Source organism: Saimiri boliviensis, chromosome 8 (genome assembly GCF_048565385.1).
Source record: "Saimiri boliviensis isolate mSaiBol1 chromosome 8, mSaiBol1.pri, whole genome shotgun sequence".
NCBI lineage: Eukaryota > Metazoa > Chordata > Mammalia > Primates > Cebidae > Saimiri > Saimiri boliviensis.
This window is the reverse complement of record NC_133456.1, coordinates 39419503-39435444: the sequence shown is the minus strand read 5'-3', so window position 1 is coordinate 39435444 and position 15942 is coordinate 39419503. Positions and strand designations below refer to the sequence as shown.

The window sequence follows — 15942 nt, the reverse complement described above, 5'->3', positions numbered from 1 at the left end:
TGATGATTCCATTAAAAGAATAAAATCATACAGAAAGCAATAATTTTCTGTGTTTGTCAGTTTTCTGTCGCTTACACCAGAATACCTGAAACTGAGTAATTTATTTAAAAAAAAGGAACTTATTACATACAGTTGTGGAGGCTAAGTCCAAGGTCGAGGGTAGGCATCTGGTGAGAGCCTTCTTGCTGATGGGAACTCTCTGAAGAATCCAAAGGTGGCACAGGGTATTGCATGGCAAAAGGGCAGAGTATGCTAATGTGCTAATTCATGTCTCTCTTCCTCTTCTTATAAGGTCATCAACTTCCCTCCCATCATAATTCATGAATCCAATAACCCATTATTCCATGAATGGACTAATCTCATTCATAAGGGCAGAGACCTCATGATTCAATCACCTCTGAAAGGCCCCAACTCTCAATACTGCCATACTGGGGATTAAGTTTCAATACAAGTTTTGGAATGGACATTCAAACCACAGAAGACAGATCAATATCCTGGTGACCACTATCTTATTTACAACTTCAATATTTCTCAGAATACTGGAAATCTCTTTAATTATAGCTGCCAAAGTTTAATTGCTTAGTTGTCTAATTGTCTTAGTTGCTGGCTTGAGCAAGGTGGAACAAGGTCAGTGAGAAGAGGAAAGTGATAAATATAGCCCCAGGGAAACTGCAAAAGTTTCTCCTCTGCCATCCTGCCAAAGCCCATTGGGGTGAGACCATTCAGGTCCAGCCCTTCAGCAAAGGAGCCTTCAGGAATGGCCTTCTGAACCTGCATTCTCAGGATAGTGGAGCTGAGCTGTGAAATCCACTGTGGCCTCACTCAAAATGCAGAGTATGTGCAGGGTGTAAATTTAAGGAGGAAAGGTTAAAATTCCATTTTCCCCAGTGGTACAAGGAAGTACCACTAATTAATAAACACTGTTAATAAACAGAAGCCCCTGGGTTTGGATGTTTTTTCATTTTTTGTGACAAAGATCTGTATTTTTTATAAAGTCAATTTTAAAGGAAGGCAAAGAGAAAAGCAGTAAGGCGGACAGGTAATTAATTATTTTTGAAAATAAGATAAAGAGAAAATAGCTTCACAAACCTATGGACACAAGCTGCTAGATTGTTCCTCGATTCTTTAAAGGGCTAGCATGCAAAAAAAAATTGTTTTTACTTGGAATCGTATTGCCTTATTATTGGCAGTCATACAATTCAGTATTTTGAAGAAAACGCAAAACCTCTCCCCACAGGTTTTGGGTTCCCCTTAAGTAAAACATCGAGATAAGGATTTGAGTTAATTTATTTGAAAGGCCATCCTGGAAAAGGCCGTCAGAAAAGGGAGTGAGAAAGTGAGTCAGGAAAGGGAAGAAAGACAATAAAATGTACACTAGTATGTCAGTTACCACCATAAGTTTAGAGCTCAGTTTCACTGGCAGGCAGCATAGGACACACATCAGAGTTATTCCACATGGAGGGTAAGAAAACTGGGTTCTTCATCTGTTATCACTATTAACTCTCTGGGACTCCCAAATTTTACTACCTGTGGACTAAGTGTGCTCCCATAATCTCAATAAATCATGATGCAAAGTGTCATAGTTACCCCAGTAAGAGGTCTTCGGTGGGCAGAGATAAATGCCAAGTGGCTGTAGCAGGCACTGACAGCATCTATGACTACAGGTTTAGCATTTTTGCCACTGAGTCATAGAAAGCTGTTCTGCTATGCTCAATAATTTACTAGAAGCCACTGTGTTCAACATGATGTACTTAATGTCTAGTTGGTGCTGGGCACTATTAAGTGCTGGAGATGAAGACAAGGATAAAATACTGGCTTTGAGGCATTTAAAATCTAGTAAAACAATAAAATCACTGAAATATTTCCTGATTTTTCCTAGTGCCAAGCAACCAAATAAGAGTCCAATATTTCTCTGCTCCGCTTCAGGGACCTTGATAGTGAGACTTTATTTCTAAGCTACTTTAGTCCATTCTCATGTTGCTGATAAAGACGTACCCCAAGAAGGGGAAGAAAAAGAGGTTTAATTGGACTTACAGTTCCATGTGGCTGGGGAGGCCTCAGAATCATGGCAGGAGGAGAAATGCACATCTTACATGGCAGCAGCCACAGAAAAATGAGGAGATGCAAAAGCAGAAATGCCTGATAAACCCATCAGATCTCATGAGACTTATTCACTATCATGAGAATAGTATGGGAAAGACCAGTCCCCATGATTCAATTACCTCCCATGAGGTCCCTTCCACAACATATAGGAATTCGGAGAGATACAATTCAAGTTGAGATTTGGGTGGGGACACAGCCAAACCATATCATTTCACCGCTGGCGCCTCCCAAATCTCATGTCCTCACATTTCAAAACCAATCATACCTTCCCAACAGTCCCTGAAAGTCTCAACCCATTTCAGCATTAACCCAAAGTCCAAGTCCAAAGTCCCAGCTGAGACAAGGCAAGTCTATGTAAAATCAAAAGCAAGTTTGTTACTTCATAGATATAATGGGGGTACAAGTATTGGGTAAATACAACCATTCCAAATGGTAGAAATTGTCCAAAACAAAGGCCCCATGCAAGCCCAAAATCCAGTAGGGCAGTCAAATCTGTGCTAGCAGGAGTTCTTCATGAGGGTCCTGCTGCTGCAGCAGACTTTTGCCTGGGCATTCAGACATTTCCATACATCTTCTGAAATCTAGGCAGAGGTTCCTAAACCTCAATTTTTGACTTCTGTACATTCACCAGCTCAAGACCATGTGGAAGCTGCCAAGGCTTGGGGCTTCTACCCTCTGAAGCAATAGCCCAAGCTGTACTTTGGCCCCTTTCAGCCATGGCTAGAGCACCTGAGACACAGGGCACCAAGTCTGTAGGCTGTACATAGCATGGGGACCCTGAGCCTGGCCCACGAAACCACTTTTTCCTCCTGGCCCTCTGGCCTGTGATGGGTGGGGCTGCTGTGAAAGTCTCTGACATGGCCAGGAGACATTTTCCCCATGGTCTTGGGAATTAACATTAGGCTCCTTGCTACTTATGCAATTTTCTGCTGCCAGCTTGAATTTCTCCTCAGAGTCAGTTTTTCTTTTCTATCACATAGGCTGCAAAGTTTCCAAACTTTTATGCTCTGCTTCCCTTATAAAACTGAATGCCTTTAACAGCACCCAAGATACCTCTTGAATGCTTTGCTTCTTAGAAATGTCTTCTGCCAGATACCCTAAATCATCTCTCTTAAGTTCAAAGTTTTACAAATCTCTAGGGCAGGGGCAAAATGCTGCTCTTTGCTAAAATATAACAAGAGTCATCTTTGCTCCAGTTCCCAACAAGTTCCTCATCTCCATCTGAGACCACCTCAGCCTGAACCTTATTGTTCATATCACTATCAGCATTTTTGTCAAAGCCATTCAACAAATCTCTAGAAGGTTCCAAACTTTCCAGCATTTTCTTCTCCTGAGCCCTCCAAATTGTTCACACCTCTGCCTGTTACCCAGGTTCCAAAGCCATTTTCACATTTTTGGGTCTCTTTTCAGTACTGCCCCACTGTACTGGTACCAGTATACTGTATTAGTCTGTTTTCATGCTGTTACTAAAGACATAACCCAAGACTGGGAAGAAAAAGAGGTTTAATTGGACTTAGTTTCACACAGCTAGGGAGGCCTCAGAATTGTGGTGGGAGGTGAACAGCACTTCTTACAAGGCAGTGGCAAGAGAAAAATGAGAAGCATAAGCAGAAACCCCTGATAAGCCCATGAAACTTATTCACTATCACAAGAATAGTATGGGAAAAGTGAGCCCCATGATTCAATTACATTTCTCAGGTCCCTCTCACAACACGTGGGAATTCTGGGAGATATAATTCAAGTTGAGATTTGGGTGGGGACACAGCCAAACCATATCATAAGCCTTTGGACATGTAGAATGTTCCTCTTTTCTCTCCCTCCCAACAAACCATCCTCCACTTGCCCCACCAGTCTTCCACATTCCCAATTTTACTTGACTCATCACTGATAACCATATCACATCTTCCAAAAGCCTCCTCCTATCTTCCGGGGTTAGGTTAGAAAATTTATTTAAAAGCTCTCTTCAAATCCTACATGTCCTCAATCATTACACTTACCTCAGTGTATTATAACTATTAGTTTGTTTATCTGTATTCCAATGAAACTGTAAATTTCTAAAGGACAGTGAATATTATTTGTTCACTATTGTTACCTTGGCATCTAGCATACTGCCAGACACATGGTGGGTGTTTAATAAATATTAATATTTGATGAAGATTCTTTCTCATAGACACACACACACACAAACACACACACATGTAGCCAGGTAGGATGGCATTCAGTGTCACTAACTATGTTTTATTTGCCTTTAAGCTCAACCAGAAATTCCTGTGATTGTGGAAAACAACTCCACGGATGTCTTGGTAGAGGTGAGTCACATTGAAGCCTTTGAAAATCTATAGCATTAAGTGCAAGGTGTGTCGGGTTGCAGAGTTGCCAGGAATGTCCTCTCAAAGGATTTTACTCCTTGGCCCTCGGCCAATTAACTGCTAATAGGGATGAAGGGAAGCTGAGTTTTTTCTAGAAAGTGAATGGGTATTTTTACTTTTCAACTAAGGGCTCTCAGAATGTTTGATCTGCACTTTTAGTCCTTAAATTTCTCAGAAAAAAAAAATAGTTAAATTGTTTAAACTTCTCTTTAATAAAAATTGAAGTGGATAGTGAGGACAAAGTAGGGCAGAAAACTGTGTGAATTCTGGTGCAAGAATGAGGTTTTTGCTCAGCTGATGTTTAATTTGTTCTAATCCATTTCCTTTACCCACTTTTCCATTGTTTTTATTTCAAAATGCCAGGGGAAAATATGCCCTCCTGTACTACTGCAGAACCCTGGCTATGTCTTTGGTGGTAAAGAGGAAGGGCAGGAGAAAAAAGAAAGTTGAACAGGGACCACTGACCTAACTTCTGGGTGGTAGTTACCAGCCTCTAGTCACTAGGATCTGGACTCAATTTCTCACTCTTCCTCTTGTGGGCTGTGATCTTGGGCAAATTACTTCATGCCTTTGCAATCAGTTTCTCCATCTATGTGAAGTGAATAATAAGAATATCTTCACATTGCTGTTGTTTTTAAAAAATTAACATATGAAAAAATCTAAGCACAATGTGTAGCATATATTGTTTAATAAACATTATTGTTCTTGTTTTTCTTGTTATTACTATTATCTGTGTTAATCAACTTTCTTGTGGTTTTATAACTTCAGCCAAGCTTTTCAAAACCGTATATAAAAAATATTTTCATTAATTCTCTAACATTTTCCATTACATGTGGTGAGAGAAAATTATACTCATATTCTAGTTTCTTCTCGCATCAATAACATTAAATAACTTACAATCTCTGTCTCACCGAATATGAGTCATTTAATTTGATAGTTGCATACAAATCATAGCTTAGATTCATTGAGATGGTTTTGCATGACACTATGTGTGTGTCTATGTGTGTGTGTGTGTGTAGTCATGTGTATATGTGTGTGTGTATGTGTGTGTGTGTCTGTGTATCCTCCAAATATTTGTGTCCTTTGCCAGTTTCATATATTAGTCTCTTAGATAACTGCTTGTATTAGTTCATTTGCATGCTGCTGATAAAGACATGCCTAAGACTGGGTAATTTATGCAGGAAAAGAGGTTTAATTGGACTTACAGTAGCACATAGCTGGGAAAGCCCCACAATCACGGCAGAAGGCAAGGAGAAACACTTCACGTCTTACATGGATGGCAACAGGCAAAAAGATAATGTGCAAGAAAACTTCCCTTTATAGTAATCATCAGATTTCATGAGACTTACTATCACAAGAACAGCACAGGAAAGACCTGCTGCCAGGATTCAACAGATCCCTCCCACAACACATGGGAATTCAAGATGAGGTCTGGGTGGTGACACAGCCAAACCACCAATTATTCCTTCACAACAGTCCCCCAAAGTTTTAATTTATTTCAGCATTAACTCAAAAGTCCACAGTCCAAAGTCTCATCTGAGACAAGACAAGTCCCTTCTGTCTATGAACCTTTAGAAAAGTCAAAAGCAACTTAGTTACTTCCTAGATACACCGGGGGAACAGGTATTGGATAAATAAAGCCATTCCAAATGGAAGATATTGGCCAAAACCAAGAGGCTACAGGCTCTGTGCAAGTCGGAAATTCAGTAGGGCAGTCAAATCTTAAAGCTCAAAAATGATCTCCTTTGACTTCATGGCTCACATCCAGGTCACACAGATGCAAGATGTGGGTTCCCGTGGTCTTGGGCAGCTCTGCCCCTATGGCTTTGCAGGGTATAGCTCCCTTCTGGCTGTTTTCACAGCCTGGCATTGAGCGTCTGCAGCTTTTCCAGGCACACAGTGCAAGCTGTCGGTGGATCTACCATTCTGTGGCCTGAAAGACAGTGATCCTCTTCTAACATCTCCACTAGGTGGTGCCCCATTAGGGACACAAGCTCTGGCCCTGTGACTTTGCAGGATACAGCCTCCCTCCTGGCTGCTTTCATAGGCTGGTGATGAGTACCTGCAGCTTTCCCAGGCACATGTGAAAGCTGTCGTTGGGTCTATCATTCTGGAGTCTGAAGGACGGTGGCCTTCTTCTCACAGCTAAACTAGGCAGTGGCCTAGTAGAGACTCCAAGCCCACACCTCCCTTTTGCACTGCCCTACCAGATGTCCTCCATGAGGGCCCCACCCCTGCAGCAAACTTTTGCCTGGGCATTCAGGTGTTTCCATAAATCTTCTAAAATCTAGGCAGAAGTTCCCAAAACTCAATTTTTCACTTCTGTGCACCAGCAGGCTCAGTACCACATGGAAGCTGCCAAGGCTTGAGGCTTCCACCCTGTGAAGCAACAGCCCAAGCTGCACCTTGGCCCATTTTAGTCATGACTGGAGTGGCTGGGACGCAGGGCACCAAATCCCTAGACCGCACACAGCATGGGAACCCTGGGCACTAACCACAAAACCATTTTTCCTCCTAAATCTCTGGGCCTGTGATGGAGAAGCTGCTGCAAAATCTCCGACATGCCCTGGAAACATTTTCCCCATTGTCTTGGTGATTAACATTCAGCTCATCATTAGTTATACAAATTTCTGCAGCCAGCTTGAATTTCTCCTTAGAAAATGGGATTTTCTTTATTATTACTTTGTCAGGCTGCAAATTTTCCAAACTTTTATTCTGTTTCCCTTTTGAAACTGAATGTCTTTAACAGCACCCAAGTTACCTCCTGAGTACGTTCCTGCTTAGAAATTTTTTTCTGCCAGATATCCTAAATTATCTCTCTCAAGTTCAAAGTTCCACAGATCTCTAGGGTAGTGGTAAAATGCCACCAGTCTCCTTGCCAAAACATAACAAGTCATCTTTGCTCCAGTTTCTAATAAGTTCCATCTAAGACCACCTCAACCTCGACCTTATTGTTTATTACTATCAGCATTTTTGTTAAAGCCATTCAACAAGTCCAAATTAGGAAGTTCCAAATATTCCCATAGTTTCCTGTCTTCTTCTGAGCCCTCCAAACTGTTCTAACCTCTGCCCATTACCAAGTTTCAAAGTCGCATCCACATTTTTGGCTATTTTTTCACTCCACTCCACTCTCCTGGTACCAATTTACTATATTAGTTCATTTTTATGCTACTGATAAAGACATGTCCAAGACTAGGTAATTTATACAGGAAAAAAGGGTTTAATTGGACTTACAGGTCCATGTGGCCAGGGAATCCTCACAATCATGGTGGAAGGCAAGGTGGCATATACCACATCTTACATGGATGACAGCAGGCAAAAAAGGCATGTGCAGGAAAATTCCCCCTTATAATAACCATCAGATCTCATGAGACTTACTGTCACGAGAACAGCATGGAGAAGACCTGCCCCCATGATTCAATTGTCTCCCACTGGGTTCCTCCCACAACACATGAGAATTCAAGATGAGATTTGGGTGGGAACACAGCCAAACTCCATCACTGCTGATTATTATAATCCTGATTATCCAGCAAAAGATTTAATCATTTTTGTTCTGTCATAACTTAATTTCTAAGTTTATTAGTGAACTTCAATAGTTTACATTTCAAAAATAATCTAATTATACAGCTCTTTGTAGGTGTTTTTCTTTTTTATAAGGATCTGTAATAGATTCCTGGTGCCACTGTTTACAGGTAATATGGGCTCAATCCAGATATAGAACCATACATTGGATCCAAGAATCCCAGTTTAAAAAAAAATAAAAGTAAAAAAAAGAAGAACTTTGCCTAATGCGCCATAAAATTTTCTCTTTTTTGCCCTTGCTTGCTTCACTGCTGACTAAAAAACCGGAGAATTCTTCTCCCTAGAGAATTAGTGAATAATCTTTTTCCAGTCCACACAACCAGCTACAGGACATGACTTGTCTATGAAACTTGTCAGAATTCTTCTCCCTAGAGAATTAGTGAATAATCCTTCTCCAGTCCACACGACCAGCTACAGGACATGACTTGTCTATGAAACTTTTCAGATCTTTACAAACATTAGTAACTCCTTGCTCTAATATTCTTACAATCCCTGCTGTATCTTTAATAATTTATTAACTCTTCAAAATCCTTTCACATGCTTTTATCTTGCAGTGCTCCCAAAGAACCTCTGAAATAGATAGGGAATCTGTCATTTACAGATGGGGCCTGAAAAGTCTAAACAACTGACTGAGTCACTAACAAGGGGCAGAGCTGGGATGCACATTTAGTGTGCCTGTATCCAGGCAGAATAGTATTATTATGATGGAAGGATATCATGCTTCAGTTTCAGACAGCACAAGTGTCAAATCCTAATTCAACTACTTAGCTGGTTACATACATTCATCAACTAGTTAACCCCACGAGCTTCAGCTAACTCATTTCTAAAACTGGGATAATAACAAATACCTCACAGGGTTCTTAGGAAGATTAAATTCATGCATTAATGGAGTACATGTCACATAGTAGACATTTCAGGAATATTTCTTCCCTAACCACTATTTATCCTTTACCCACTCTCTTATGTTCATAAATCGGCTGTGTGACCGATTCTAGCAGACACTGTGGAATAATTTTTTTAAACCCAGAATACAGACTGGGGAATCCCATAGAACTAGGTTTGAATTCTCTTCCAGCACTTATTAACTCTGGCCCCTAGGAACTCAGTTCCTTAACTTCCTAAACAGTAAATGAGGGCAATGGTGCCAACCTCACAAGGGCGATATAAGGATCAAATGAGAGAATGTATGCAAAATACCTACCACGAGTGTTTGTTAGTGTTTCAAGTTCAACCACAAGTTGAATGAGCAACCAAAAGTGTTTGGTCTTGGCAATTTCCTACCCTTCCTTCATTTCTTAGAAATTCTTGAAGTCAACATGCACATGCTATCTATTCACTACACTAGCTGCCTGCAGTGTGGAAATACTTCAGGGACTTGGTCAGTTTTGAGCTGTGTCTGCCAGTGTTACTAGTTAAACTTACAAAGTTTATGTCTAATTTTAGTATTCCCGTAAAATACAAAAGACCCAAAAGTATGATGCCCCTCAGGTGTGGACATGCCATACATGTCTAAGGAGAGTGTCCCACCTGTGAATGTTGTGTCTTGTGCATTCCCAAAGCCGAGATTTTGCCAGGCCTCCAACATGGCACACAGCTTCACTCCTGCACTACAATGTGAAAAGTCTTTAATGTAAATTTCAGGGCCCTTCCATATGGCAGGTTTTTGTATTAGAGCAAAAGATGTCAAGCCAAAGAGCCCCTCAACTCACAGCTGATGATGTAGCATAAGAAGGCACAAGAGGGATGCATAAAAAACCCAGCATGTACTCAACAGTTCATGCTTTCCACAAGCCTCATGCATCTCTCTTTTATGCTCGTGCTTTATACTTTAGCCCCATCATCTCCATGGGTCTTGTCCGTATCACTAGCTACCTTTGTTATGTTTAAAAGAAATTCGGGGGGAAAAAATCTAAAGAAAACTACCTACCATGAAATGCAGGAAACAAAAACAGTTTGAAGTTAAGATGCCCACAAAGGAAGAGAAGCTACAGTAATAATAGCAATGTAAAACAGACCCAGAATCTAAAAACCACACTGATTGGCATCAGCAGAGCTCCAGCAGTTTTGTGCAGAATTTGATGAATCATGTTTATTTGGTTTAGGTTTTGCAAAGCTTGAACCCTGTGGTTTCCTCAATCTTCTTAAGCCCCACTCCAAATATATGTGTTTTGGTTTTTGTTTTTTAAATGACTAGGTATTGAAGCCTCCTTTTTTTCCTAGCATCTTTTGCAACACAATAAGGTTCTGAGTCCAAATGTCCAGCCATTGTCACTTGCACTGGTGAGCACCTGAGACTGCACCACAGATACAGAAGGTTCTAAAAGGGTACCATACCTCTGGGAGGAGACCACATGACAAGTGAAATCTTTCCTAATCTAGAGTAGATCTCTAAATTTTAAAAAAGAACATTACAGGACTTCAGTGTAGCTTGGTTATTTCACAAGCCTGGTGTTTGGACTTTTATTGGTTCCACAAACAGCTCTTAGGGAAGACAGTTCTGGCAGTTAGGGCTGCCTAGCAAGTCTAGGAAGAATATGAGTGAACTACATAGGTCAGGACCAAAGGAGGCAAGACACCATTGTTTACACAAGGACATCCTCTGCTTTCAGAGAGGTTGGTGCCCACATAGTACTTGGGCTATCTCTGAGACAATGGGATGCTGTCTTTATCTATTCCTGTCTTCCCTACCTCTTTCCCCACTCCATCCCCATTCCCAACTCCGGTTTGTTGTTGTTGTTTATTTTTTAATGTGTGTGTTTGGTTGGGGGCGGGAGGTGCAGTTCTAGAGGAATGTATCTTCTATCACAAATGTCAAATGTCAGCTCCAGTGCAAAGGCCAGAGTAGTTTCCAGTTTGATTTTATTCTATTTCTAAATTAATACTTTAGGCATACTCTCAGCAGCCCAGGAAATTATTCTCTCCCTACAGAATATTAGGATCTCTTTTTTCAAAGCATCTCTGAACATTTAAAGATAAACAGTTCTAAAAAATCAGGGAACAGTAGATTGGCATGCAGTTAGCATTTCAGAGGTATGAGTAAAATCTAAAACCTACTGTTTAAGTAAATAACTGGTCTGTGGCCACAAAACAAAACCAAGTTAACTCATTAAAACTGACCTCAGGATCTAAGAAAATGTACTCTATCCTTCCATCATTCAGATAGTCATGTTCTCTTCTATTTTCATGACGAATTTTCCCTAAAGCACTGTCTCTCTTCCCCATCTTTGCATTTCTTCCCTATCCCATTTCTTTCTAAATTTCCTTCCTCTGTTCTTTATTTCTTCTTACTTCTTCTATAGCTCTGCCTTCTTTTTCATTCTGAGTTTCTTTCAGCTCTTCCTCACTAACTTTTCCTTTGACAAACCTTAATATGAATTAGATTCTATCTTAAGAATTTATGTATAAGTTTTTATATACCCTATACTGAATGTTTAAACCAAATGAGCTGAAAGGTTTTTCATTTTCTCTGTGCTAATTACACATTAATTAGTTTCAGCATTAGGTTGTTGAAAATACTCACAGGACTCAGACAGATTATACTGATGAAACAGCTTTAATATAAGCAAGACGGCACACCACAGCAAAAACGCAAGAAAGATATGCACTGGAAGGGTCCAAAGATCTCAGGCTCTCACTTCTTTGTCCTTCTACTTGCTGGGTCACACAGAACAAGTTTTGTATTCATACTGGTGGTCTGGAAGCATCACCAGTATATGTGTTATGACCTCAGTCCAAGGAAGATTAAGCTCTGCTTCTGGCAGGATATCTGCAAGTGAGCTGGTCACATAGGCACATTCCAGCCACCTAACCAGCCTCAGCCCATCAAAATCTTCAACTCCACCAAAACTGAGTGCTAGGCAAAAAGCTGATTATTTTGTTAAACAACGCTGACTGCCTGGCATATTCTGCCCTGAAACAACTCAGTTTTACTTTGGTAAAAGCCTTTATCTTCAGTAGGTACATTTTAGAGTTTCGGCCAAGGGTTAGCACAGCTCTAGAACCATGTAGATAAGCATTTGGTCAATTCAGAGCTGCTCAGATTAATTCATACTGTGCACTATTTCACATAAAAGCAAAATGTCACTAAACTACTTCGCTTTACATTTGAGTTGAAACTAAAATGGCTCTTTTCCACAACTCTACAGTCAATGTTTGCAGAATTGATGCTCCAAGCCCAATTTAAACAAAATGGAAGGGATGTACTGCTGCAGGCAGCTCTTTATCCCGCTGGCATGCCTCCTTCTCAGCCCTCACCTTCCACTTCATCTCCAGGATGGCCCTTTCCACCTCCTCCAGGGCTCGCTCCCTTCTTTCCACAGCCCTCTCCCGCCACTCTACTGCCCTTTCTCTCCTAAGCACCTCCTTTTCCCTTTGGCTGGCCCACAAAGCCATGGCACCCACCTGCTCCAGGAGCCGGCCCCAGTCACCTTCAATGCCTGTGGGGAGCTGGGGCCTGTGGGGCCTTGGATCCGGGCGCTGCCCAGCATGACCATGGCCAGTCTTCTCCAGCTCCTCTCTGTGCATGCTTTTCAGATGCTTCCACAGGGCTGTGGTGCCCACGTTGACCCCAGGGCCACGGCTCACCTGCCTGCCACACAGGCGGCAGGTGGCATATTGGTTGGGATGGTGCCCAGCACGAGCAGGAGCCAGGTGGAAATATTCCCATGCCTCAGAGAACCGGGTCCCCTTGTTGTGGGGCATTGGAGTGGGCACAGCACTCACAAAAGGGCCAACCACTTCTCCTGTCTCACTAATCTCTTCCTCCTCCTTCATCTCTAAGTCTCCTTTTGCCTTCATCATGGTTCCCTCCTCTTCCTCCTCTTCCCGCCTCATCATGTCTTTTCTTCTACAGTGTTCTTTATGATAGGCCTAGATGTGAGTCAAAAGTTTATTTGAACCACAAGATTAAGTGAATATTTGAGAAGGGACTCTGGTAACGCTTGGGGATTCACAATAATGGCCAAAGTCTTGCCACACCTGGGTGGTGTGATGTTTCTTTCTTTCTGCTTCACTGGAGAGTCAGGAGTGAGTCAGATACAAGCAAAACGGTGCATTCCTTCCATGCCCCAGATACTTACTTATCCTCCCTTGACTAGGCCAGAAAGACAAAACATATCAGTTCCTGCAGCAAAAGTATTCTCTGGTCAAAACTTACAAAGCTCTCTGATGAACTCGGTGTTCTCTGCATCAACCACAACAGGTATTTTTGAGTATTGAAAATTTTAGGTTTTCTTGTTTCTCCTTTTGGTTGTTTTCACTGTTTCTGTGCCTCTGATTTTCTATAAATGCATTTTGGAGACAGGAGAAACAGCCTAAGGGTTCAGGGTTTTCAGGACCAACAGGGCTGGGGCCTCACTGGGTCTTATTCAGAATAAGTAAAAGCAAACACAGGCAGATGCTGATACAGAAGACAACCTTGCTTCCTAAGAATTGTTGCAACAAGCAATCCAGAGTAGACAAAGCCTGTGAGGATCTGGATAAGAAAGTTCCCAATTCAAGGTCAGCTTGTCCTTAGAGGCGTCTCTCGGGGGCCGGGAGTCTAAGAAATCCAAACAGCAAGCTCAGCTCTTTCAGCAGAAGGAACTGGAATGCTCATAGGAGAAGGTGGAGCACATCTTCACAGACATGGTGTTGTCTGGCTGTCCTTAGCAAGCAGCTCACCATACTCCACCTTCTCCAGCAGGATCACCTGCAAAGCCAACAGCCAATAAGACCTTCCCGAAGCATGTTACTCCAGATGTTTTGCGCTTTATCTCATTTTAAATATAAATACGTAAATGGAAAATCATATTGCATTTTTTAAAAGGCTGACCTCTCTCCTTTCTTGAGTCATTTCTCAAATGAATGAGAGCATTATCTAATCAAACTTTGCAAACTTAAACAGTTAGGAAACTTCCCCCTACCCACAGGTGGGTACTTACAAGCAGGCAAAGCTCTGGACTTCTCTGATCTTTTCTGTGCAGAGTGAATGCACTCCTGCACACCTTGGATGGCTATTAGCTGACTCCTATCCAGAAAAGGAGGGCACCTCCAGTTCTGGTTTCCTCCCACTTCTAGGGAAGCATTGTTTCCAAGTAGGTGTGACTGTGCCCGTCAGGTTTTTCTGCAACACGTAGACACAGATGCAAACCTTTTCTCCACCCCCTCCACCACCAAGAAAAGGATATTCCTGGCATATGTCATGCGGCAAAACAATAAGTCAAGCACCTACAAGTCTTAGTTCTCTTTTCTGATGACTAGATTATCTAGCCTCTCAAATAAAGAAAGAGATTTAAAGGGGGAAGAATGGGAAATAAATGGAAAATAAATAACTGGTCTGTGGCCACAGAACAAAACCAAGTTGACTCATTAAAATTGACCTCAGGATCTAAGAAAATGTACTCTATCCTTCCCTCATTCAGACAGTCATGTTCTATTTTCATGATGAATTTTCCCTGCAACACTCTTTTCCCCATCTTTGCATTTCTTCTCTATCCTATTTCTTTCTAAATTTCCTTCCTCTGTTCTTTATTTCTTCTTACTTCTTCTATAGCTCTGCCTTCTTTATCATTCAGAGTTTCTTTCAGCTCTTCCTCACTAACTTCTTTTCCTTTGACAAACCTTAATATGCAATTAGATTATATTTTAAGAATTTATGAATAAGTTATTATATATCCTATACTGAATGTTTAGTAAAATGTATATATACAGTATTATATATGTATATATGTTATATATATATATTACATATATATACTGTATGTATATGTATATGTGTATATACACATACACATATATATTTTATATATAGACTGTATGTTATATATAATATACATATGTGTATGTGTATACATATTTAGGTTGAGAAGGAAAACCTACCAAGAGGAGATAGGAAGACTCTAAAGAAGGTGTCGATAGAAGAACAACAAAAACTTCCTGTTGTTAAAAAAAAAAAAAAAAAGAAAAAAAGAAATGGCATGGCAGACCAGCCACAGTGGCTCATGCCTATAATCCCAACACTGTGGGAGGCGAAGGCAGCTAGATCGTTTGAGGTTAAGAGTTTGTGGCCACTTGGCCAACATGGTGAGACCCTGTCTCTTCTAAAACTACAAAAATTATCCAGGTGTGGTGATGCACGCCTATAATCCCAGCTACGCAAGAGGCTAAGACTAAAGAATCGTTTGAACACAAGAGACAGAAGTTGCAGTGAGCTGAGATCATGCCACTGCACTCCAGCCTGGGCAACAGAGAGAGACTCAGTCAGAAAAGGAAGGGAGGAAGGAGGAAGGGAGGGAGGGAGGGAGGAACGGATGGAGGGAAGGAAGGAAGGAAGGAAGGAAGGAAGGAAAGAAAGAAAGAAAAAAAGAAATGCATAGCAGAAAACATGTAGAGGTTGACAGTTAAATTAAAATGAAAGAAAAAAATATGGTGGAAAGATTCAAAATAGGAGTGAGACTAGGAGGAGTTTAGAACATGAATCACATTTCTAAACCAAATCTTGGAACACAGAGTACAGAGATCGTATAGAATATTTGAATCATTTCAGAAAATCTTAACTTAGAGAATTCATGAAAGTCAAACCTTTTTAACATTTTTAGAAGTTAACAAGAGTGTTCTCTGAGCCAGTTACCATTGTAAAATAATAACACTCTCACTTACTCCTGATATTACCATATTGTCAGCTTTTGGTCAGTCAACTAAAGATAAAGGAAATGAATCATGAGAATGGTTAATGTCACTGGATTAATGCAAATCTTAATATCGTTTTCTTTTTCTTTCTTTCCTTTTTTTTTTTTTAAACATTTTACTTCCTATACCTTTTAATCTTTCCTTGGCCAACTGGATAAAAATTATTCTTTGGCATCTACTGAATTAACTAAACTGAACACTCACCTTTACTTAATAAGAA

At 40.8% G+C, this 15942-nt stretch overlaps 2 protein-coding genes across 3 annotated transcripts in view; one reads left to right on the top strand and one right to left on the bottom strand.

Annotated features, from left to right (window-relative positions):
* CD96 (CD96 molecule) overlaps positions 1 to 15942 on the top strand; it is a 93906-nt gene that overhangs the window by 23695 nt on the left and 54269 nt on the right. For both annotated transcript variants that reach the window (XM_074404402.1, XM_039477381.2), the window contains exon 5: positions 4357 to 4412. In XM_074404402.1, the coding sequence (XP_074260503.1) occupies positions 4357 to 4412 (56 nt within the window). The remainder of the gene's footprint in view (positions 1 to 4356; positions 4413 to 15942) is intronic.
* Positions 11592 to 14035, bottom strand: ZBED2 (zinc finger BED-type containing 2). Its single transcript, XM_003935483.3, has 2 exons — positions 13976 to 14035; positions 11592 to 13743 (listed from the first exon to the last, which is right to left on the bottom strand). Exon 2 carries the CDS (start codon positions 12888 to 12890, stop codon positions 12234 to 12236), a length of 657 nt encoding a protein of 218 aa, XP_003935532.1. The 5' UTR covers positions 12891 to 13743; positions 13976 to 14035; the 3' UTR covers positions 11592 to 12233.

Bases quoted from the DNA above. Each gene is read 5' to 3' on its own strand.
- ZBED2 (XM_003935483.3), bottom strand. From the start codon at position 12,890: ATGATGAGGCGGGAAGAGGAGGAAGAGGAGGGAACCATGATGAAGGCA.